We start from the raw sequence: 20,930 nt of genomic DNA on the forward strand, positions 1-20,930 counted from the left end.
AGGGTAAGTGATTGAAGAGATGGAAGGTAGATCGGCGGTGCTGGTTGCGGGTTTCAAAAAGCTGTGGTTTGGAGGGATAATGAATGGACTTCTTTTTGCTTGTCTGAGAAAAGTAGGACGAGTCCTGGCATTCTGATAGGCTTGTGGATAGGGAGGTATGTAGGTAGGTATATAGGTACTACACAATCACGTTCCTTATTTTTAGATCATCTCGTCCCAGGCAAGCCACTGTATATAGCATGTCAGATTGACTATATGCCACCACATACAAGCCAAGCACACCAGCAGCCGCACAATTTTACTTTTCGGCAGGCTTGAGAATCTGCAAGTCAGTAGCTCCATTCCCAGCAGAGGCCCTCTCCCCTAGGGGGGTTAAGGTGTTGGATACGCTTAACGACACAATCTGGAACGCCGTCAGGCCTGGGGTGATCGGCAAGTTCCCTGCAGGAGTCGCGGGACAGCGGAGCCCGCCGACAAGAAGATCGCCAGCATGGAAGCACGTCGATCGTCGGGGGGGGGCAGCGGCGGGCGTAGGTGGCACAAGCTCGAGCACGGGGGACCTCGGTGCCAACGACAAGGTATATACAATAAACCCAGATGGTGCTCCGATTATGGTTGGACGTGAGGACAGAGAGGCCTGGATAATCAGGTCCGGGTGACAGAGAGAAAGAGAGAGAGAGAGAGAGAGAGAGAGAGAGAGAAAGAGAGACAGAGGAGAGGATGACCACGAAAAACATGGCAAGCAGAGCAAAAATGCCTCGCGAAGAGTCGACAGCATCATCACATGCAGCAGGAAATGGAGTGCCTTGAGCTGGATGGACCCTTATTCGCTCGCGGTCTCTCTCGCTTAGCTTAGTCCGGAGCCTTGAGCCAAGGGAAAGGCCCCGTCAGGGATCTGTCAGCTCGCTCCTCAGCCCGATGGAAAGCAGTGGTCAAGTACGGATCAGAGGGGGCGCAATGTTCGGGTCCAGAGCCGCCAAGGGATGCACACGCCCAGCTTAACCTTGGCCTTTTGGCTACGGACCGATCCCGAGGCTACAGCACGTCAGGGCTCCTTTTGGTGGGGTCGTGGCGAGGCTACTGTAGCGCTGCCCGGGGGGAGGACGTGTCTTTTGTTTCCGCTGGCGTGTTTTAGCGTGCCGCTGCTTACTGTTGCGGAATGGAGGGGAGCTGGAGCTGGAGCTGGAGCTACATATGTCGAAGCGTTGGATGTGGAATGCCACAAGGCGTGGGTTGCTCGTGCAGCCATGTCCTCCACAGACGATGAAAGCGTAATGCACATGCTTTTGGAGGCTGTTGGCTGTGGAGAGTGGCATGGATGGGGAGCTAAATTCGATCAACGACCATAGCTCGAGCTGCCAGCTGTCAGTGTTGCGCCGCATTCGACGGCCGCGAACCCCCCTCATTGTCAGCCAAGCCGCTGCGGTCCGTCTGTCGTAAGCAGCAAAGGTTGGTTGTAATCCCCGATGGTTTCCCCATCTTACGGTCGGACTAGAAATGGTGGGCCATACGGCAACGGCGTATTTCGGCCGGCATGAAACGGGGCCCTCAGACGAGCGGCGGTGCAACGCCTGTCAGAGACACGTAGTTGCTGGCGGAGAAACAGCTGACTGTTGCGATGGAGTCTTGCAATTGGGCCTTTTTGCATTCGACATGGGTGTTGCACAGCAGCCAGGCACACAGTGTAGGGTTGGTGGTTGGAGTCGGGGAGCTAGTGCGGAGCCGTCCGCCGTCCCGAATTGCCAAATTGGGATGCCCATGCCACCCTTCCACCCCTCTCCGCGCCATTCCTCAGCGCACTGACGTCCGTTTACAACCTCATCCAGTCCCGACGGCTGCTCTCTGGATCTGATGGGGAGCCGGAAGTGGCTCGGCGCCCTCTGTCCGCCGTGGTGCCGTTGCCAACAGCTCCAGACCATTTCCTGAGTTGCAACGGCCCACGGCGAGTATATATGCAGTCGCCATGGCAGCTCTCCCCTGGCTCGCCATCAGCAGCAAAAAAATAATCCAAAACATCCTCCTCACCTCAAATCCAACCACATCCATCTCATCATGTCGACCACGACCATCTCGACTCCTCTGCCCGCGGGCGTCACGCCCGAGCAGGTCATCAAGGCTCTCCACAACCACGACCTGATGATCAAGACCCTGACGCCGACGCTCATCTCCCACGAGCTCGAGTCTGGGGATCCCAGCGGCACGGCCATCTACAGCGTCACCGACAAGAAGCCCATTGGGCAAGCAACGTACAAGATCACCCTGACGACGGTCCCGGAGGGCGTCGACTCGCTGATTGACGCCAAGCCGCCCACCGGCCAGCTCAAGGTCGAGAGCAAGTGGAGGGTCGTCGACGGGCAGCTCAAGGAGGACGTGGACATTGACGGCAACATGGTCACCAAGAAGATGGCCAAGGGCAACGTGGAGAAGCAGCACCCGGAGCAGCACGCATCGCTGCTGGAGGCGGCAAAGGCCTAGACCAACAACGGATCGACAGGGAGCGAGCGAGCGAGCGAGCCAGCCAGCGTGGGGCGACATGTCGAGTAGTCGGGGCGGAATGGGTGGTGGTCGAGTCGATGCCTAATGGAATGAATGAGCCTGTATCTGCCCAAATTAATGACGATGCAAGCTAAGATCTTGATTCCCGACATTCAATATAATATTTGTGTATTGAGCGAGCGTGCGTGCCTGAGTTTGTGACTTTGATGGCGGGGCTTGGGAGACGTGGGGCTTGGGGCGGTCGGGGATGACCTGGTCGACGGAGGGCTGAGCGGCTGGGAGAGCAGCGTGGTCCACTCGCGACCCTCTCGACGTCCACGCGACAAGCAGCTGCACAGAGGGTGCAGATGTGACGGGGCGTTGCATGAGGTGGCAGCCGTGGTGTAGGCGTGACGAGGACGTCAGAGGGCCCAGATGAGTCGAGGTGGTTGGTCTTACAGCCCGAGAGATCTCATGTCATTGCGCATCGCCGTCGTAAGGTTGCCGTGCCCGCACACTCGACTCGACCAAATCCCATCGTCACCTCTTCTTCTTCCTCCTCTACCGCGCTGCAGTGCATGTTTCCCTGGCCACTCTCTGTTCGCTCTGCACATGAGTCGCTGCCTCGTTTTCTGCCCTCTTCTGCCTCGCACTGCCCATCTGCGCCTTAATTGTCCCCTTCGGCCGACCATGGATGCAAACGCTTCCTGAACTCAAGCCCTTTCACTCTCCTCTCCCTCAAGTATCTTTCTCACACCTCTACGTCGTAGGCTCAACGCAGCCTTGCGTCACATTCGTATGCGCTAGCTCTTGTGCGACCTTGCGCTCACTCCCCGCCGCATCAATATGCCGGGAGAGGAACTTCTCGTGAGTGACCTCGACGCTCAACTTTTTTTGACCGCCGCTTATTTCCCCAGGATATTGGCCTCGATGGCCTTGACAAATTCGTCAACAGCAAGTACTACGATCGGGCCTACGACAGCTTCCCGGCTGCCAAAAGACGTCTATCCCGGCTGAGGCACAGACGCCGTAGCCGAGGCCAGGCTGACCAGCAAGAAGTCGTTGTTGACACAGACGGTCCTGCTCCCAGAGATGCAGAGTACAACGGCCATGCCAGAAACTCGCAACGGGATCAGGACCGAGGGGAGAGTATGGAACTAGTTCGCTATGAAGGGCGTGAAGATGACCGAGAGGCAGCGCCGCCGCCGCCGCCGCCGCCGCCGCGGAGCCAGCGCGCAAGGTCCACCGTCTATGAACAGGAGCGCTGCAGGGATCATTCTCCCAGGAGCATGCGTGATTATCGACGCGACTACGACGAAGCTTCCCTGCGCGGCCCGCGTGAACCGTCCACTGTCTACCACGAAGAACGGCCCCGGGAGCAGCCCAGCTATCGAGTTGAGGCCGAACGATATGATGACGAATTTTCCCGTCCCAGACGCCTGCGTCGCCCACCGCCTCGAGATCACGATTTCGATTATCGTGGACGGCCTCGGGACCGCCGCGACGTGCCCCGGTCATATGACCTTGATCTTTCTGACCGACGACTCCTGTCACGCGAGATCATCACAGAAGAATACTGGCCTCCAGACCAGCAGCAACAACAGCAACGAGCACGCTCCGAGTACACGCGGACAGAGGCGCCAGACCGCACACGCGCCCTCTCCGTCAGTGGCCTCGAGCAGAACCGCGAGCCCTTTACCAACCGCTACTACCAAGACGACACAGACTCTGAAGACGAGACGGCGCGTAACCGTAAGGACTTTACGCGCGCCTACGTCGAGACGAGCGCCTTCAACAACGTCGAAGCTGCCGCTGCCCGCGCCGCCGGCAACGGCCGCATCTCTCCAGCCACCACGAGCGACGCTGCTCCAGCGCGCTCGTCCTTCCGCCGCGCCCGCTCGCGCTCTACCCGCCGGCCCACCTTTGTCGAGCCTTTGCCGTCGCCCCCGCGAAGCCCCATCCCTGGCGCCCGTCCCGTCGGTGACTATATGCCGGCGCCACATCCTCGCGCGGCGGCCGCGGCGGCGGCCATGTCGCAGAGCCGCGCGCTGATTCTGCGCGGCGAGGGCGAGGGCGAGCTCGACGGCGAGTCGTCGACTGTGGCCGTGTCGCGCGCTGGTGGTGGTGGTGCTGCTGCGGACGAAGTGCGGTATCGAAGCGGACCGCGATCCTTTTCACACTCTCACCATAGCATCGACCGCGCCGAGTGGGACAGAGACCGAGAACGAGGCACAGGCATCGACCGCGTGCGCCGCGGCAGCGTGCGCAGCGTCCAATCATCCACGTACCCAGCATCACGACGTCGCCCTGCCGAGCGTGAGCGCGAGCGCGATCGCGACCTGCTGCGCCCACCACCCAGATCCACCACACCACCGTTGCCGCGCGCGGGCGGCCGCGGCCGAAGCAGCAGCAGGCCGCCGGGCGGGGGCATCGCGTCGACGGCGCTGGGGGCGCTGGCGGGCGGGTTTGTCGGGACGGAGCTGAGCAAGGGGAACACGCTGGCGACGGTGGCGGCGGCGGTGGTGGGCGCAATGGGCGCGCACGAGGCGGAGCGCAAGTATGAGAAGCGCAAGGAGAGCAAGGGGCGGCGGGAGGATGCGGGGGCGTATGCGGCGTTGGGGAGTGAGCGGGAGCGCGATGAGTGGGATTGGCAGCGGAGGACGAGGAGGAGTAGTCGTTGATGTGGTTGGTGAGTGGGTGGGTGGGTGAGTGAGAGATGCGTGTGATATCCGCCGCCATCTAGAACGGGCAAATCTGGGGAATGCCTGTGGTGTGGTGATTATTCCCCACAGATCTACGTGCGTACGTGCGTTCGTGCGTGCGTACCTTTTCGATCCGCGCCATCCAGCTACATCTCTCTGTCCATCTGGCTGGCTGGCTGGCTGGCTGGCACTATTTCCTACCTTTCCCTTTCTCTCTGCCTCCCCACCACTTTCTTGCGCTCTGATCCATCTTGATACGTCTCGGCACTTGATCATCTTTCTTCTCTTCTCTCCTCTTCTTCCCTTCTTCCCTTCTTCCCTCCCCTGCAGTCCCGATACGATCGTCTTTCCAAGCGCGGCGTCCGTGGCTCTCTCTGGTCCTCAATCGATTGAAGCAAGCAAGCAAGCAAGCAAGCAAGCAAGCAAGCCTCATATCTCAAGAAAGAAAGAAAGAATGAATGAATGAATGAAGTTGATTACATTTCGCCCAACCTGACCCAACTCAATCCAACTCTCTGTCTCGATAGATTGCTGCTTCGCTTTTGCCTTTGGTTTGGGTACGTACGTACGTACGAGGGCGATGAAGAAGGAGGCAGCGGCGGCGATAGCGGATGGATGATGGATGATGGATGAGATGGGGATGGGATTTCCTGGCCGCGCAGGCACTTTGTTTCTGCGTTATAGGGATAGATGGAGGCGTGGAAGTGGCGGTGGTGATGGTGAGTGGTTGGGCGGAGGGACGGATGGATGGAATGATGGAATGATGGAACGGTTGGTAGTGCGTGGCTGGCGGGCTGGCAGGCTGTTCCTGATGGTCTGCAGAGTATGCCGCCGTCGTGTGGATAGAAGGGCGGGAGGGATGCACCGTCCACGCGCATTGTGTATGTATGTAATATGAGACCGATACCTTGACCTTTGAGAAGTGGAGCTGTTGAGACAGTAGGAGCGCCGGACGCTCTCAAGTCCCTCTGCTGCACAACAGGAGCGAGGTCGCCATGTGCCATGTTGGAATTTGGATGGAGGCAGTACAGTACAGTACAGTACAGCCAGCCAGCCAGCCAGCTTCACCATCATCGTCACAAGCCTCAAACCTCAGCACTCCTCCGATCTCCTCTGCTCAACCCACTGCCAAACACAGTGTCCAACCTGCCCTCCCTGCTCCAAACAATCTCGCCATCCGCGTCTACCCCTGCCCCCTCACCTCTCCTGACCCTCCTCACATACCGCACCCGATGCAGCGGCACCCACTCCTCGTCGGTGCTCTCCTGCACCCAGCAGTTCGCGCGCAACTCCTTGATGCCATCGAAGCGATCTGCATAGCCAACGACGTAAGCAGCCGGGCCACCCAGACTCTCGTCGTGCGCTATGCGCGCGAGGACATCGTGAATCGGGCGCAGTTTCGCAGTAGCAGCCGCATCGCCACTTCTACGCAGAGCCTCGGGGAGCGGCTCTTGCGGAGAAGCGCGCGAGAAGGGCACGGGGATGTGCGGGTCAGAGAGTGCCAGGTTACGCAGCGTGTCGGCGAGCGCCGCGACGGCAGAGAGAGGGAGCGCGGCGTCTTGCGGGCGCGTGGCGTCGAGCTCGGCGCTGAGGAAGACGCGACCGTCGTCGTCATCGTCGTCGTTTTCAGCGCGGGCAAGGACATGGTGTTGCAGAGCGTTGCTGGGCGGCGACGGCAACGCGTCGCGCGAGAGCAGCCGCGCGTTTGCCCACACGCCGCCGCCCGCGGCGCGCATGTGCGGCGCGCAGTAAGCGATGAAGGACAGCAAGCCGCATTCGAGGCGCGAGGGCACTCCTTCTTCATCGTCGCCGGCGAGGAGCGAGAGTTGCATGCCCGGGAGCTCATAGGTCTGGTCTTGCTGGATGCCGATGATGTAGCGCCAGGGATTCGAAGCGGTGGATGGAGCGAGCAGGAAGGGGTAAGGGTGGAGGGTTAGGTCGGGAGAGGCGGCGTGGATTTCTGTGGGGTGTTAGCGTACGCGTCAAGTAGGTAGGGAAGTTGGTCATGAGATGCAGCGGTGCTAGTGCGTAAGGTAGTAGTAAGTGGTGGATGGAGTCGGAGCGTGACGGTGTCAGTAGTGGCATTGATATGGGCGTCTTTTGTCTTGGAAAGTGGAGATGGTGATGGACGTTTGTAATGGCTGGAGTGTTAACAAACCGGCGCACAGGACGAGGATACACCTTGCAAGCCACCTGAAGAATCGACTAGAGAGGCCAAGGCTCGGATTTGACTTGTGTACGGCGACGACAATGAAGATTTTGTGGGTTTGAAGAAATTCGGCGAAATGGGCATCCATGGTGTTGGGGAAGTCGTAGGGAGGCGAGTGAGAGATGGAGTGGTGAAGCAAAAATTGCAAAATCTGCTGTTTATAGCTCACTCACCTGTTGGCCCCCGCAAAGTGAAGGCGCAGGATGCAGATTCATCGTGAGTCACTCACTTCTTGTGAGTTGCCCTGGGATGGAGTTGATGCTGGTCAGCGCCGAGTCACAGACACAAGCGGGCTGGTCCTAGAGCAGATCAGGCAAGGAATGTCTGAATGGGGATAGACTGGTATTAGTGGCTGTAAGGACTGGCTGTCAGAGGCCACTATGCTGACTTGGAGACGCGGTATTTGTGCGTTGGTGCTTAGTCACATAGCCCTGTTTCCGCAACCATCGAGACCTGTTTCAGCGGCTGAAGAAGGGAAGAAAAAAAAAAAGCAAAATAAAATAAAAAAAAGAAAGTAAAAAGCCTGGCTGGCGTTGAGCCAAAAGCCATGTATGGCCGACTCCCGTCCATGGCTTCTGCGTGCGACAATCGTTTTGGCTTGGTCCCTTGAGCCTCAGGCACGAACCCCTCCACATTGACCTCCCTGTTAACACAGTCACGACAGCGGCCAAGGCGACGGACAGCCAGCCCAGGTCAGGTCGACTGAAGGCAGGGAACCCCTTATCATCGACCGACGGATGACATTGAGAGCTTGGAGCCTCACGCAGCAGCACCTTAGTGGCCTCAACTGTCTCAGCATCTTCACCATCCAGCTGCACTATATCGTTTGCCCTGCCCTGCCCTGCCCTGCCCTGCCCTGCAGCCTGTGTCGCATTTCGGTCTGTGGCCCGCTTCCAGAAGCGTTTTCGAAGAAAAAAAGACGTCTGCTTCCATCGCATCGTTATCGCGTGCCCCAGTCCCACCTTGCAAACAAATCCCCGCCGTGACCAATCCGAACGACACCCACCTACCACCTACCACCTACCTACCTACCTTACTTGTCCACCTACTTTTTCGACTCCTCCACTCCTTCGCGACGACATCCTCTCACCACTCCATTCCTATCCCTCGTCGCCGTTCTTGTTCCGGCTTCCTTCTCCCCGCCGGCTGCTGCCGTCCGACCGTGCTGTCCTGCGAAATATCCGCTCCGCTCCAAGTTCCCCTCGTACGCCCAGTCCCACTGATCAACGGTCACCGCTTGTCTGCCAACACCCTCGCCTGCCCATTCCTTCCACACTCCCGCCTATATAGCCGTCGCCCGGCGGCTTCGATTCCATAACCGTTACTCCGTATTCGAGCAATGTTGCAACGGGTGTTTCTCTGACCTGCTTCCAATCCTCCCCGCCTTACGTAACCCTTCTTGGTCGCCCTCCTGTCCCTCCTAGACGACGACGCGTCCCCTCCTCTCACCATTCCTCCCGAACCCCACGCCCCTCGCCTCGCGCGACGACGCCGTCAGCCTCAGATGCGGCGACACCACCGGGCCCAAGGCCCGACCGTCTACGCCAACAAGATGAATGGCGGTCCTGTCCCCGATCCCTTCGCCTTGATACGCGCCTTCGACTCCGAGACAAACCCCACCAAGCCTGTCCGTCCATCGCCTCTGGCCGCCTCCACCATTCAGGGTCTGCCTCTGGAGCTCATCGACCGCCTGCGCTCGTTTCCTCTGTTCCAATCCGCTCCAGACACGTTCCTTGCCGCCATCGGCGCCCACCTGCGCCCCCAGCTCTACTCGCCACACGACACAATCATATCCGAAGGCGACGATGCCAAAGCAATGTACTGGCTGGTGCGAGGCGCCGTCCGCGTCACCTCGCGCGACGGCGAGAGTACCTTTGCTGAGCTCAAGCCCGGCGCCTTCTTTGGAGAAATTGGCATCTTGATGGAAATACCCCGAACCGCCACCATTGTTGCTCAGATGCGCTCAATGGTCGTCCGCTTGGACAAGGGAGACCTCAAAAAGGAGTTGCCCGGCTTCCCCGAGGTCGAGCAGTCCATCCTGGATGAGGCTAAGGAGCGATTGGCCATTCTTGAGCGCAAGAAGAAGGAGCTCCGAGATACCAAAAAGCACAACCGGGCCCCCTCGCGCAGCGTCAAGCGGCATCGGGAGACGTCTGATGGCGACGTGGAAATGGGCGAGGCCGGTGAGCTGCGCGACGGAGAAGTCGTCGTCAACAGCAAGAAGCGCAAGTCTCCGAGCCCTGGTCTGGCCGAAGCAGCCGCTGCCAGTGCGCTCGGGAGCGGCTCTGTAAACGTCCGCCAGCTGCTCAAAGAAATGCCCCTCTTTTCCAGCCTGCCGTCAGACATTCTGCACTTTCTCGGCCTCAATGCCTCACCTAGGACATATCCGCCCTTTACCGACATTGTGCAACAGGGCTCGCACGGCCGCGACGTCTTCTTCATTATTCGCGGCGAGGTCGAAGTCGTCATTGAGCGGCCGCCGGACGAGGCCACGCGCAAAAAGCAATCCAGCCCCAAAAACATCCAACACGTGATTGCCAGACTCAAGCAGGGCCAGTATTTTGGAGAGGTTGTCAGCTTGGATCTGGCGCCGACGCGAACGGCAACTGTTCGGTCAATTGCGCTGGTCGAATGCTTGACAATTGGCGGCGATGTTTTGAATGAATTTTGGCAAAAATGCTCGCCCGAGCTGCGGCAACAGGTCGAAAACACGGCCAAGGAGCGTCTCGAGGCGCGCAAGGTCGACGTCCCGGGTGACCAAGACACGGCCATGCCAGATGCTTTTGACGGCACCCCTGCCATCAACGAGCTCGCGCTCATTGATCGGGCCCCAGAGCGGAGGAAGAGCCTGCCGGCCGTCATGTTTACCGAGACCAAGGACTCCACCTTCCCCCTGAGACCGAAGGAAGATGATTTGCTTATTGACCACTTTGACCCCGACCCGTTCCTCAATGTAGACTTGGAAAATGCGCGCTCGAGATCTCGGCGGGCGTCCCTGGCACCACCGACGCCAGGCGCGCCTCCAGTGCAAGAGCCGGCCCAGGAGACACTCAAGGGCCGGGAAGGTCCTGCGCGCAGCAGCCCCAGCCCAACGAGAAACGGTTTATTACCTTCCCCGATCTTTAAGCAAGAGGAGCGCCTGACACCCGAACGCTCAAGCTCCTTTAAACGCCAAAAGGTGGTGCGCAGGCCGAGCCGTAGGGGTAAAGGAACACTGCCCGACGTCATCTTGGTCCGAATCTTTCAGTACCTTGACATCAAGGAGCTCATGCATCTTCGTCGCGTGTCTATGCATTGGCTCAAAATCCTGTCCTCATCGCCCAGTCTTTTGCATACGTTGGACCTCGCTCCTTATAACCGCCGCATCAACGATCATGTCATTACGAAAATCATTTGTCCCTTTGTCGGCCAGCGCCCCCGCTACGTCGACATTAGCAACTGCTTCCACCTTACTGACGAAGGCTTCACCGCGCTTGCCACCACATGTGGCGCCAATGTCAGACAGTGGAGGATGAAGTCTGTCTGGGACATTACCGGACAAGCCGTCCTCGAAATGGTGAACAAGGCCAAGGGCCTCGAGGAGGTCGACCTCAGTAACTGCCGCAAGGTGGGCGATAATCTCCTCGCCCGCGTCATTGGCTGGGTCGTGCCTGAGCTGCCCCCAGGCTACTTGCAACAGGCGCAGCAGCACCACATGAACGGACGCTATGGCCGCCGGATGCAACAGCAGCAGGTTCAGCAGCTCCCGCCCGGGACCGTCGTCGGTTGTCCCAAGCTAAGGAAGCTCACGCTGAGCTACTGCAAGCACATTACGGACCGCAGCATGGCGCACATTGCAGTCCACGCGAGCACACGCCTCCAAGAGATTGACCTTACGAGATGCACGACCATAACAGACCAGGGATTCCAGCACTGGAGCGTCTACCCTTTTCCGAACCTTACCAAAATTTGCCTTGCCGACTGCACGTATCTTACGGATAATGCCATTGTGTTTTTAACGAATGCCGCAAAGAACCTCAAGGAGCTCGATCTTGTAAGCACGCCGTATCTGTCATGAATTGCCAGTGCTGATCATTTAGTCCTTTTGCTGCGCGCTGTCCGACACAGCCACCGAGGTCGTTGCTCTGGGCTGCCCGTCGCTGACGCATCTCAACCTCGCCTTTTGCGGCTCTGCCGTCTCCGACTCGTCGCTCCGCTCCATATCGCTTCACCTACTCGAGCTTAGATATCTCTCGGTGCGCGGCTGCGTGCGCGTCACGGGCACAGGCGTTGAAGCCATTCTCGAAGGGTGCTCGGACCTGGACGACTTTGACGTGTCGCAGTGCAAGAATTTGTCGCGATGGCTGATGAACGGCGGCGTGGCGCGCAAGGGGCGCGGCGTCAAGTTCAGCACCGTGGCCGACGGGCGATGGCGGGCGTCGCGCTTATGAATCACCGACCAAGAGGAAAAAGAAGAGGAGGAGAAACGCCAGCGCCAGCGACAGCGACAGCAAGCTGCCAGGCCGCCGCCAACGCCGCCAACGTCAACCAAGCGATGGCTGGGGCTTGGACGGCGGTTTGGCGGAGGCGGCTGGCGCTGGTGGGGTTGGTGGCAGCGGCGTAGGCCGTCTCGTGGCGCCGCGAAAAAAAGGTCATGAGAGAATGATACGAATCAGTAGGGAAAGGGGAAAAGTCTTGGTTCCCTTCTATATGTTGCACTACGAATGAATCGACCATGACAAGACCATCATGGATGAAGAAGAAGAAGGATCTGGACAAAAGAATTGGGCGGGGATTTGGTTGGCTGGCTGGATGGTTGGAGCGGCATGACATGATGCCCATGTCCTCTGGGTGAGGGGAATCATTTTTTCTTGGGATTGGGCGATTTTTTCTTTTTTTTCTTTTTTTTCTTTTGGGTTTTGGGGGGGGGAGGGGGGGAACATTGCTATATTGTTGTTGTTGTCGTTGTACTACCATCACTCATCGTCGTCGTTGTTCGTCGTCGTCGTCATCATCATCATCACTCATCATTACCCGGGGTTCGGCGTCTTGTGGTGGGCAAGAAGAAAGAAGATTTGGATGCCATTTTTTTGTTTTTCTCCTCTATTTTGCGCTTTTCTCTTCTTTTCTCCTTCACATTTTTCCTCTTCACGCCGGGATGGACACGATCGAGCCACATAATGCTTTTGCTGCTGCTGTCGTTATTGTCGTTGTCGCTGTTGCATGATAGGTTGATGGATGGGAGGATAGGTGCGGGGCGCATTTTGGGATGGCGTCTTCTTCTTTTCCCTGCTTCTTCTTCATCTACGCGCGACCTACCTATCTGTCTACCTGTCTGTCTGGTTGGCTGGCTGGTGTGGACCAAGGCTTGGACATGCCGACGCTAATGGGCCTCCCTTTTTACTTCGCTGTTCCTTCTATCGCTCTCGCTCAACGGACCCCTCTTCTCCTCTCTTCCTCTTTTACCTTCTCGTACAATCTTTGCATCGTCAGTCATGGTCGTTATGGTGGCGGAGCAGACGCGGTTGCTATCACAGCGCACCGCTCCATCCGTACTACTCATCAATGACTTAACCTATTCTTTATGGCAATTGATCCGATCACATGCGCTGTGTCGTGGCCTCTCTGTGTGGTTCGCGCACACATCATACATAAGCGTGGTGATGTAGCGTAAGCATAAGGCGCGGGTGAGGTGCCTGGCCAATCATCTTGCGATCATCTGCTCTGAAATCACAAGCACCGGCAGACCAATGTCAACGTGAGCCGGATCGGGCCTTTGACTTGTGGAAGTACTTTGAGTTGGCGCGGGTCACCCGCGACTCTACGCGACGATGTGTGCTAGTCATGAGAGGCCCGAAGTGGGAGGAGTGCGGCTCTGGTCAAATCAGTTCTCGTTGTGGCTTCTTTGCAGCATAAAAACAACCCAAGCCATCCATTCTTGTTTGTGGACGCAATTGCAATTGCGTTGTCTTAGATGACAGGCGGAGGTAGTTGATGTTGATAAACGCATGTCAGGCCCAACACTGTAAGAAAGCATTGTGCGGTGCCGGACCGAAGATCTGCCGGCTTGGCGGCCAGTTAGCTGTCGACGACTGGAGCAGCCCAAGCTAGTTAGAACAACAACCTCTCAATCCAATACAAGTCGATTACTCAGAACGCTTTGTTAGACTACGTCATCACAGCGGGTTGAGAGACCAAGCGACTGCTTTCAAAATTTTTCCTCTTGGCGAACAAAGGCTTCGATGCAGCTGGGAACGACCTTGGCGCGGCACGACATGTCCACGATTTAGGGTCGAGTTACCCCATATGACAGGCAGCTGCGGAGCGTGATTGGCGAAAAGGCGGGGCGCGGACAAAGTTTAAATCGAGGAGCCAAGAAGGGGGTTGACATTGCGCTGTCATCAATCCCTTTCGAACTCCTCCTGCCGAGAAGCCGACACTTTTGTACAGACGGCGGCTGTCTTCGGAAGGCGAAGGTCCGAGAGTGTCGACAGATGATGGCGAGTTTGTTGCCCTCGGCCGCTCCATGCCGGGTGGAAAGCTGTAGCGAGATGGGCATGGTAAAAAGGGGTTCAGGGGTGATTTGTCGAGGGTGAGTGCCAGTTGAGTGCCTTCGCGAGAGCAGTCGGTGATTTCGCTTACCTGAGCGGTTGGATTGAGCGTCGTGGTGCGTTGGGAATGTGGCTTGGTCGACAGCAGGCAGCGGAATTGTCGAGTGTCCAATTAGGGTTCGGGCGGGTATAGTAGCATCTTCGATTGACCAGGCAGTGTTTGAGTTTGGTTGGTGACAAACGGGGCGGATTTGGTAGTGCGTGGCTTCTTGCGAAACCCAGGGACGGTCGGCGGGTAAGCCGAGGGGGGCCGTCTGATTGGAGCCCCACCGGCAGCGGCGCACCGCCAATCCAGCTGACGTCAATCGACTCAACCCAGATAAAGTTAGTTCCTGGCTTCGGTTGGATTTTCGAAGAATGTGTCGAGCTGTTTCTGTGCCCTCTGAGCTTCCAGAAGGGGTGGATCTCCACGGCTATCCATTCAGTGCGGGGGCAAGGCGACACTTTCTCCGCCGGCCGGCCCACATGGCGGGAGAAGAGGCCAGCCGTCTTTTCGGTCTGGAGGCCATGCAGCGTGGTGCCGCGCAACAGGCGGGTTGGAAGTAATGAATGACCATGGCGTGTGTGCGTGAGGCTGGAGGCCACCTCAGGTTGATCCGCAGGGGCCTGAGCGATCAGCGTCATCGTTGCCGTCATCCATGTCGGTGGTGATGGGCCCAGATGTTGCGACGTGGATTCTCTGCCTTCGTTTGGTGCTAGCTCAGGAACAGCAGACTCAGTGCCGTTGCGCAACCACCAGAAAACCGGCTGAATGCTCGTTGGGCGCTAGAATATATAAGAAACGCTTGACAGCGCGGCCCTGGCAGTAGTTGACAAGCTGTCTCAAGGCGATACACAGAAGAACAACTGAGTAAGTTTGGCTGCCGCGTTGCGTTGCGGGGGGCCCAGCGCTAATGGACCAAGCACAAGCTGCGTGTGCCTCTTGGCTGCCTTTCTCTGTCCCCCTCCACCACCTCCCGATCGCCCGGCTCCAGAGCTTCCAGAGCTCGACAGGCCACCACTCGCTCATCTCGTCACCTTTCCACCTCGTTCTCTCCGTCGCCATTGACCCTGCCGTGCCCTTCCATCGACCTTCGCTCCCGCCCATTCATAATACACATCACCAGCTCCCGCATAGGCCGACCTCTGTGCGGGTGTCATGGCTTCGAAAAATGAGGCCGAGCTCAAGCAGCAGGGGGCCGTCGAAGCTGCCCAGGACCCCAATTCAATCGTCTCTCCCGAAGATGCCGAGGAAAAGGTGGTCAAGGAGGCGAAGAAAGCCGGTGGCGCTGCTCTAGCCTTTGATCCTGATGCTTCGCCAGAAGAGAAGGCTGCCCAGGCCAGATCGGTGAGTGCTCTGTCCTCGTACAACGGCGAACCATCTCCAGCTTTGGAGCTTGACTGCCCTTCGCCCCACCTCGGTCCTCCACGCCCGCGCATGGCTGCGCTCGGAGACAGCTTCCTCGTCCACGACCATGGCCCTCTCGCGCTGAAATTGGCGCCTGGTCGTTGCATAGATCAAAGCACTGACGTGTTGCTATTGCCAGCATGTCCCTTCCGACTTTCACCATGAACATAAACCAAAAGCCACCGCCCTGGTCTCCGATGTAGTAAGTCGATGGATCCTCAAAAGCCATGCGTCTGTTTCGCCACAAGACCACCGTTCCGCTAATCCAAGTCCAGGATGACGGTACAGGTCCAGACTACAACCTTCCCTCGGCCGACAAGGCTGTTGCCGCAGAACCTCCAACCCCCACCACCGACAAAGCCGAAACAAACGGACACGCACCGGAAGAAGATGACGAAAAACGGTGGGAAAGGGTCGGCTGGGCACCACAGTTTGGCATGCCCGGCGGAGACGTCGAGGATGAGGGCACATTGCTTGACCACCAGACGTGGATAGAAGGAAAGCTAGACGAGAAGTTTTATGGAGGTACGTAGGCGACAAGTGGTTCGGCAGGAGAGTGCAAGCTGATACTATTCAGATTGGTATCACAACGCCGGCATCATCGTTTTCACAGCCCTCATGACCTACGTTACAACGCTGCTCGGCGGCGGACTGGGCTGGATTTTTATCATCATGGCCTTTTGCGCCACATACTATCGCACCTCTATACGGCGTGTGCGTCGCAATTTCAAGGACGACATTAGCCGCGAACTATCTCGACAACGCTTGGAGACGGATACTGAGAGCTTGGAGTGGATCAACAGCTTCCTCGTCAAGTTCTGGCCGATTTACGCGCCGGTGCTTTGCGAGACCATTGTCAATTCTGTGGACCAGGTCCTGTCTACCTCCTGCCCGGCTTTTCTGGACAGCTTGAGAATGAAGCTCTTTGTGTTGGGAACAAAGCCTCCGCGCATGGAGCACGTCAAGACGTATCCCAAGGCACAAGACGATATTGTTTTGATGGACTGGAAATTCAGCTTCATGCCAAACGACGTCTCGGACCTGACGGCACGCCAAATCAAGAACAAGCAAAATCCCAAGGTTGTCCTTGAGGTCCGCGTCGGAAAGGGCATGGTCAGCAAGGGTCTTGATGTGATTGTCGAGGACATGGCCTTTTCGGGCCTTATGAGACTCAAGGTCAAGCTCCAGATTCCTTTCCCCCACATTGAAAAGGTGGAATTCTGCTTTTTGGACCGTCCGCACATTGATTATGTCTGCAAGCCTTTGGGTGGCGACACCTTTGGATTCGACATCAACTTTGTTCCCGGCCTCGAATCGTTCATCCAGGATCAGATCCACGCCAACTTGGGACCAATGATGTATGCGCCTAATGTCTTCCCGATTGAGATTGCCAAGATGCTGGCTGGAAACCCAGTGGATCAGGCCATCGGTGTCGTGCAGGTCCAATTCCATGGGGCCCAAGGCTTGAAGAATCCCGACAAATTTTCTGGCATCGTCGACCCATATGTCACCTTCTCCGTCAACGACCGAGATGAGCTTGGTCGCACCAAGACGATTTTTGAAAACGCCAACCCCAAGTGGAACGAAACGCACAACATCATTGTCACTTCTCTCACTGATCAGTTGACTTTTCATGTGTACGACTACAACGAATACCGCAAAGACAAGGACCTTGGACTTGCTTCCTGGTCACTCGATAAGCTCGAAGAGATTCACGAGTATGAGAACGAGGTCCTGGAGGTCATGGCCAATGGCAAACCACGTGGTATCATCCACGCTACCCTCCGATTTTTCCCTGTTCTCGAGGCTATGAAGACTGAGGATGGCACCGAGCTGCCTCCACCAGAGTCTCTTACTGGCATTGCCAAGTTTACGGTTGAACAGGCCAAGGAGCTTGACGGCAGCAAGAGCATGATTGGACAGCTCAACCCCTATGCGGTCCTGCTATTGAACGGCAAAGAGGTCCACATTTCCAAGAAATTGAAGCGCACAAACAACCCAATCTGGCCCGACGCAAGCAAGGAAATGCTCATCATGGACAGGAAAAAGGCCAAGCTGGGTCTCGTGATCAAGGACGACCGTGACCTGGCCGCTGACCCGATTCTCGGCAAATATCAAATCAAGCTTGAAGACATGATGCGCATGATGGACGAAGGCAAGGACTGGTTCTCGCTGGCCGGCGCAAAGAGCGGACGTGTCAAGATGAACCTTCAGTGGAAGCCTGTTGATCTCAAGGGATCTCTCGGCGACTCGGCGGGCTATCTCAAGCCTGTTGGTGTCATGCGAATTCACATCCTCAACGCACGGGATCTACGCAACGTCGAGACCATGGGCAAGTCCGATCCATACATCCGCGCTTTGCTCTCGGGCATCCAAGTCACTCGAACCGTCACTTTCCAAAACAACCTCAACCCCGACTTTGATGAAGTCCTCTACGTGCCTGTTCACTCTGACCGCCAGGTCATTGTGCTGGAGTGCATGGATGAGGAAGGCTTCGGCAAGGACCGGCCCCTGGGCCATTTGGAATTGACCGTCAAGAACTTTCTGCACAAGGAAGAAAATGGTGAATTCGCTGTTCACGAGGACAAGACCATCAGGTCTGGTGGACTCAAGACTGGCCCCACGGCTAGCTCGAGGGGTGCCATCAACTACTCGACCTCGTTTTATCCGTTCTATCCTGTCGCTGATCCCGAAGAAGACGACAGTGACAGCAGGAGTAGCATGGACACCCGCAGAGGCCACTCTGCTAAGCCCAGCAACGCATCATCTCTCCCCGATACGCCGCTTCGAGCCGAGTCGACGAACGGTAGCACCACTGACCTTGCCAAGAAGTTGGCAGAGGGTGAGAAGGAGCAAACGGAGACGGCCTTACTCCAGAAGAACTCTATCGACCTCAGACCTAAAGTGGAAAAGCTTGTCCTCACGCCGGACAACCTCCAAGAATACGGTACGTCTTGTGGCTCCATTGCATGCATCACTTCTGACCATGAACAGAGTCTGGTCTTTTGGTTTTCAAGATCATTGACGGTGAATTGACAAAGACGGACTGTTATCTCGAGGTTCTCATGGACGACAATGTCTTCCCAAGCTACACTTCCACCAAGATTCGGTCAAAGCAAATGACTTTCAACGACAGTAGGTTACACTAGCTTTTAGACTCGACTCTTGCTAATTGTGTACAGTTGGCGAGGCAATGGTGCGCGAACTTGACTTTTCGCGAATTACACTCCGTCTCATAGAGCACGCCGACAAGAAGGGTGAAGGTGAAGAGGACCACGTTCTTGGGAAGCTGCAAGGCGCAACCTTGGATGTGCTCAAGCGCTGCCTCTACACCCCAACCCAGCTTACCCTCCGGGATAAGGATGGCCACGAAAGCAAGATCACTGTTTCTCTCAAGTACATGCCCCTCAAGATGGAGCTCGATCCATCCGAGTCCTTCAACAACAGTGGCAACCTCCGTGTCGACGTTCTCGATGCTGCGGATCTGCCCGCTGCCGATAGAAACGGTTACTCCGATCCATACTGCAAGTTTGTTCTCAACGACAAGGATGTCTACAAGACGAACAAGCAAAAGAAGACGCTGCACCCCGCTTGGAATGAATTTTTCGAGGTGCAAGTGAGGAGCCGGACTTCCGCTAAATTTGAAGTCGTTGTCTACGACTGGGACTTTGGCGACAAGGCCGACCTTTTGGGTTCTGCCCCCATTGACCTGACGCAACTCGAGCCATTCAGGCAATCCGAAGTCACGCTCAAACTGAACGGAAAGAGTGGAGTCATTCGACTTAAGATGTTGTTCAAGCCTGACTACGTCTTGCGCTCTCGCCAGGGCTCATCAACGTTTAGTGGCACCTTTGCCGCGCCAGGAAAGGTCATTGGAGCACCCGTCAAGGGTGTTGGGAAGGGTGCGGCATTCGTCGGTGGCAATGTCATCAAGGGTGCTACCTTTGTCGGTGGTGGAGTGGGCAAGGCTTTCAACTTTGCTCGCCGCCGCAAGTCTCAAGGTTCTCCGGACTCGGACGACGAAGAGGTGCCCGCTGCCGTCGCAAACGGCGATCGTCCCCCAAGCACTCCGCCGCAGGTCAACGTCGACGGTCAAGAGCGGGATACCCCCGGCACTCCGCATTCCCGTCACAAATCTGTCGGCGCACCGTCTCTCTCGGGAGTCAGTGTTACCCCTGGCAGCGGCGAGCTTGGCCTCGCCACCATCTCTATTCTCACGGCCATGGACTATCCCGCGTCGGCCAATGTGCGCGTCCACATTTCCAAAGCAGACAGCAAAGGTCACATGAAGGAGGTGCACAAGACCAAGGACGCCAAGTCTCCTAACGGCGCTGTCGACTTTGACCCGAATCGCGAGACCGTGCGCACCCAATGCGCGGCGGATACACAGTTCAAGCTGACGGTGCGCGACCACTCGACATGGAGCGCAGACGCAGAGCTTGGCGAGGCACTTTTCTTCCTCGACGACCAGGGACAGGGTGGCGAAAAGATGGTCAAGGCTGGGCCAGGCTCCGTCCTCTTGAGGACGAGCTTTGTCCCTGCCGACCAAGCAAGCACGCAGGGAGACGGGCCAAGTGGAGCAAAGTCAACCAGCCCCAAGAGCGTGAGGAGAGGTATGCTGGCCATGGGGAGCCGACGTGACAGGAGCGTGACGCCCAGTGGGCACTAAATTGGTACGACTTGAATGCAAAAGGAGTACTCTGCTTTTGGGATTGAGGGGCGGGATTGGAGTTTGCGTATGAAACAAAATATCCAACGAGCGTTGGGTGGATGGGCGGTTGTGTTTATATGGAGATGGACGGAACTCTCGGCTTCGTTCCTTTGCGACCCGTCTTTCCTGGCACTGAGAGGCTTCCATGGCGGCCTGGCGTATTATTACTACCTGTCCCTTTCTTACCTTCACTGTCTCCTGTATAACGTCTCTTCTTGTCGCAGTCTTGACCTTATACCGGTGGAGCGGAGGCCGCTGAGGCTGGCTAATGGATTTCCTGTTCAGCGGATACCACACTGCATCCCATCTTTCATTAACTCAACGCGATCGCATCTTCACTGAACAAGCAGCTATTTTAATATATCATGTAGGTACGCAAGGAGTCCCACTTGCTGTGAGATTTCTCTTCAAAACAGAGCAAGAAGTGAGAACTATGAAGGTCCTTGGATTGCGTTGGCAACTTTTGGACGCCCTGCGTCTTTCCCGCAAGGGAAATGGGCAGAGCTCCTGTATAATTCCAGCCCACAGCGCTGCCTCGCCACAAGACGCAGCGAAGACATGCTGTTCCCCGTGAAGAGGACTTGAAAGGGTTCTCCAGATGGAGCAAGTAGCCGGTATACTGTTGCGTGAAGGACTGGCTACATTTGAAGCTTTTCGAAAGAGTTGAGCCTTGTCATTGAAGGCACTCCCATGACCGCATTCTCATGGCACGGCCTGCTGAAATGTGGATGTCGGATGGCGAAAGTCGAAATTGACTGAAAATCTGGTTGCAGTGAGGTTTTTCCGGTCCGACCGACGCTAGCGTTCTGACTAAGCCGGCTCCGTCGTCACCACCGGCGTTTCTCGTTGCGCCTTG

General features: G+C 57.0%; 5 protein-coding genes across 5 annotated transcripts; 4 read left to right on the forward strand and 1 right to left on the reverse strand.

Annotated features, from left to right (window-relative positions):
- Positions 1-2,052: 2,052 nt before the first annotated feature.
- On the forward strand, positions 2,053-2,475 carry IWZ02DRAFT_369448 (uncharacterized protein; the record flags this gene model as incomplete). The annotated part of the gene is made up of 1 exon (XM_066764435.1): positions 2,053-2,475. One exon carries the CDS (start codon positions 2,053-2,055, stop codon positions 2,473-2,475), a length of 423 nt encoding a protein of 140 aa, XP_066626783.1.
- An 846-nt stretch (positions 2,476-3,321) lies between these two features.
- Positions 3,322-5,156, forward strand: IWZ02DRAFT_486345 (uncharacterized protein; the record flags this gene model as incomplete). Its single annotated transcript, XM_066769249.1, has 2 exons — positions 3,322-3,342; positions 3,393-5,156. The coding sequence occupies 2 exons, from the start codon at positions 3,322-3,324 to the stop codon at positions 5,154-5,156; spliced, it is 1,785 nt and encodes a 594-aa protein (XP_066626784.1).
- A 1,106-nt stretch (positions 5,157-6,262) lies between these two features.
- On the reverse strand, positions 6,263-7,474 carry IWZ02DRAFT_486346 (uncharacterized protein; the record flags this gene model as incomplete). The annotated part of the gene is made up of 2 exons (XM_066769250.1): positions 6,263-7,137; positions 7,336-7,474. 2 exons carry the CDS (start codon positions 7,472-7,474, stop codon positions 6,263-6,265), a joined length of 1,014 nt encoding a protein of 337 aa, XP_066626785.1.
- A 292-nt stretch (positions 7,475-7,766) lies between these two features.
- IWZ02DRAFT_472733 (cyclic nucleotide-binding domain-containing protein) lies at positions 7,767-12,282 on the forward strand (the record flags this gene model as incomplete). Its single annotated transcript, XM_066768975.1, has 3 exons — positions 7,767-7,791; positions 8,916-11,419; positions 11,466-12,282. 3 exons carry the CDS (start codon positions 7,767-7,769, stop codon positions 11,814-11,816), a joined length of 2,880 nt encoding a protein of 959 aa, XP_066626786.1. The 3' UTR covers positions 11,817-12,282.
- Positions 12,283-14,890: 2,608 nt separating this feature from the next.
- On the forward strand, positions 14,891-20,187 carry IWZ02DRAFT_4294 (uncharacterized protein). Its single transcript, XM_066765985.1, has 6 exons — positions 14,891-15,303; positions 15,503-15,565; positions 15,639-15,888; positions 15,941-18,310; positions 18,358-18,498; positions 18,546-20,187. Exons 1-6 carry the CDS (start codon positions 15,115-15,117, stop codon positions 20,030-20,032), a joined length of 4,500 nt encoding a protein of 1,499 aa, XP_066626787.1. The 5' UTR covers positions 14,891-15,114; the 3' UTR covers positions 20,033-20,187.
- The last annotated feature ends 743 nt before the right edge of the window (positions 20,188-20,930 follow it).

This window comes from Phyllosticta citriasiana (assembly GCF_038021145.1).
Source record: "Phyllosticta citriasiana strain CBS 120426 chromosome Unknown IWZ02scaffold_1, whole genome shotgun sequence".
Lineage (NCBI taxonomy): Eukaryota > Fungi > Ascomycota > Dothideomycetes > Botryosphaeriales > Phyllostictaceae > Phyllosticta > Phyllosticta citriasiana.

Bases quoted from the DNA above. Each gene is read 5' to 3' on its own strand.
- IWZ02DRAFT_4294 (XM_066765985.1), top strand. From the start codon at position 15,115: ATGGCTTCGAAAAATGAGGCCGAGCTCAAGCAGCAGGGGGCCGTCGAA. The intron at 18,311-18,357 runs GTACGTCTTGTG...GACCATGAACAG, and splicing joins GGACAACCTCCAAGAATACG to AGTCTGGTCTTTTGGTTTTC. The intron at 18,499-18,545 runs GTAGGTTACACT...AATTGTGTACAG, and splicing joins GCAAATGACTTTCAACGACA to TTGGCGAGGCAATGGTGCGC.